The sequence below is a fragment of the Nelumbo lutea genome, chromosome 4 (genome assembly GCF_056320005.1).
Source record: "Nelumbo lutea isolate HS-2025 chromosome 4, American lotus-T2T, whole genome shotgun sequence".
Lineage (NCBI taxonomy): Eukaryota > Viridiplantae > Streptophyta > Magnoliopsida > Proteales > Nelumbonaceae > Nelumbo > Nelumbo lutea.
In genome coordinates this window covers 95,169,594-95,172,008 of record NC_142687.1, presented here as the reverse complement: position 1 = coordinate 95,172,008, position 2,415 = coordinate 95,169,594, and the positions used below count along the sequence as shown (strand labels likewise).

Genomic DNA, 2,415 nt, shown 5'->3' with positions numbered 1-2,415 from the left:
TCTCCTAACAATAGTAGAAGAATCGATGATGTCATCAACGACAGCGATCCCACCAATTCAAATTTCAAACTGTCATACCGAAAAGGCAACGCATGATACCTAAAAAAACTGGAAAACAAAATGCGCGAAGCACCGATACGTATTCCCCCGCTTGCTTGTCATTAAAAGCTACCAAGCACGGCCAATCCGAAAGGACACGCGACACGCAATATCGCTATTTTTAACATTGTTCCTCTCAGAGGAATTTTGACAAACAGGGAGGGGGCGACAGGAAGAGCGGCAACGATGGGGAAGGATCTCAGCGAAGATCAAGTGGCCTCAATGAAGGAAGCATTCTCGCTATTCGATACGGATGGCGATGGCCGGATTGCAGCGTCGGAACTTGGGATCCTGATGAGATCTCTGGGAGGAAATCCTACACAAGCGCAACTGAAGGAGATCGTAGCTCAGGAGAAGCTGACCTCCCCTTTCAATTTCCCTCGTTTCCTGGAACTCATGAGCAAACACATGAAGTCCGAGCCCTTCGATCGCCAGCTCCGTGACGCATTCATGATCATCGACAAGGACTCCACCGGTTACGTTACCGTCTCCGAACTACGCCACATCCTAACCAACATTGGTGAGAAGCTCGAGCCCGCTGAATTTGATGAGTGGATCCGTGAGGTCGATGTTGGATCGGATGGTCGGATCCGCCACGAAGATTTCATTGTCCGGATGGTCGCCAAGTGAGATTTTATTATATAGACAAATATTCATCAGTTTCATACCCAATTAATTGTTGTCTTGTCTGGGATTTGGGGTTTGTTTGGTTTTCTAGATGGTGGTTGCTATCCCTTTTTTTGAATTGTCAATTAAAGCAATGGTGATTAATTGGGAGATCTGGGGTAATAGTTGTTCTTGGCGTATTCGCAGATTATCTATGTGCATAATATATAAGCATGTATCTGCACCCTTTTTGAATTTTGCGGTTTTAATATAATTTGCAGTTTGTTTATTTGTGAGGATCCACAAGGTCATGAATGCATTGGGGTAATGTTACTGAAAAAACTAAGTGGCAGCATGTGGATTTTTTTCTTCTATTTGTCTGTTCTATGGAACCTTCTCAGAGGAAAATGTATAAAGTTTCTAATGGGAGAAAATAGAATTGCAACGTAGTACATAACCAACTAAAGGAGAATGGTCGGAACTGAAATTGTTCTCTATATTAATTTTTGTACATATGACTTCTTATCTGGAATGTGATCCTCATTCACCAATTTTGAAGTTTTCCATAAAAATAAATTTGCAGAATCATAGTTGGATTGCTATTGTAACATTAAAAAGTATTGGGCTTTTAGTATTATAGTATATGCTTTGAAATGACTGGCTTTGGATGGTGTTTATTAAAGATGAAACATAATCCTGGAATATTAGTTAAAGCATAGACCTGGAACGGCATTGAGATGTTGATACCCACAGGAATAGGTAGAAACAAAGTAAACTTTGATTACTACTTGATTGACAATCCTGGCCCCTTGGGTGTAGACGGAGTTTATAGAGGAGCAGCAGAGCAGCTGGTTAGATTACTCTTATACATTCCCAGCTGGTAGTAAAAGCTTTCTTTTCTTTTCTTTCCTTTTAGACAAGTACTGTAGTGCATCTGAACAGAACAGGTACATATGATCCTTTGTACACCAAAGAACTGTACAAGGGAGAAGGGACCCATAAAAAACCAAACCAGATTAACCAATCAGTCCACACCTCCCATCACAAGATATGTAATTTAAGGAAAAAAAGCAGCAACATCAAGTATCAATATATTTAAAACCCGTGGTAGGGCATACCCTTGAATAATCTTTGTATAGATAACCATGAACACAAGGTGCTTTTTAACCTGTTTAGCACGACTTCAATAGAATTTACCCCGTCCTCAAAAATTCACTCATTTCCTTGAGACCATATACACCAGAAAATCACTAATGGTGTAATTCCCCAAACCACCTTGCTCTTCTCACCAAGTCCAGCCAGCCACCAGTCCTTAAGAAACTTGTATAATGGATTCAGGGAAGCAACCTCTCCAGCTAAAAGCACCTCACATTAGGGCCCAAACTTCTCTAGTAAAACCGCAGTGCAAAAAATGTGGTCTGTAGTCTCTTCCTCAAGTCCACAAAGGACACACTGATGTTGGACAAACCTTCAACCGGCACAGTCAATGTTCTCCAGTCCATACCTCTCCTCACCAACCTGTCCTTTGTAAGATACTTAGCCAATGCCACAATCCAACACAAGAAGGCTACTTTATGTGCTCACCAAAGTAAGGAAAGTCATCTGAGAACTGCCTGCTTGGATTGTTGAAGAAACATTTCACAGAAAAAGAACCTGATATCTCCGACAGATAGATTCTTCTCCTCTTGCCCCATATGTGGAAACATGCTT

General features: G+C 41.3%; 1 protein-coding gene across 1 annotated transcript; it reads left to right on the top strand.

The window, feature by feature from the left end:
* Window positions 1-278: 278 nt before the first annotated feature.
* On the top strand, window positions 279-994 carry LOC148861964 (putative calcium-binding protein CML13). The gene has a single exon (XM_088984472.1). It carries the CDS (start codon window positions 286-288, stop codon window positions 727-729), a length of 444 nt encoding a protein of 147 aa, XP_088840598.1. The 5' UTR covers window positions 279-285; the 3' UTR covers window positions 730-994.
* The last annotated feature ends 1,421 nt before the right edge of the window (window positions 995-2,415 follow it).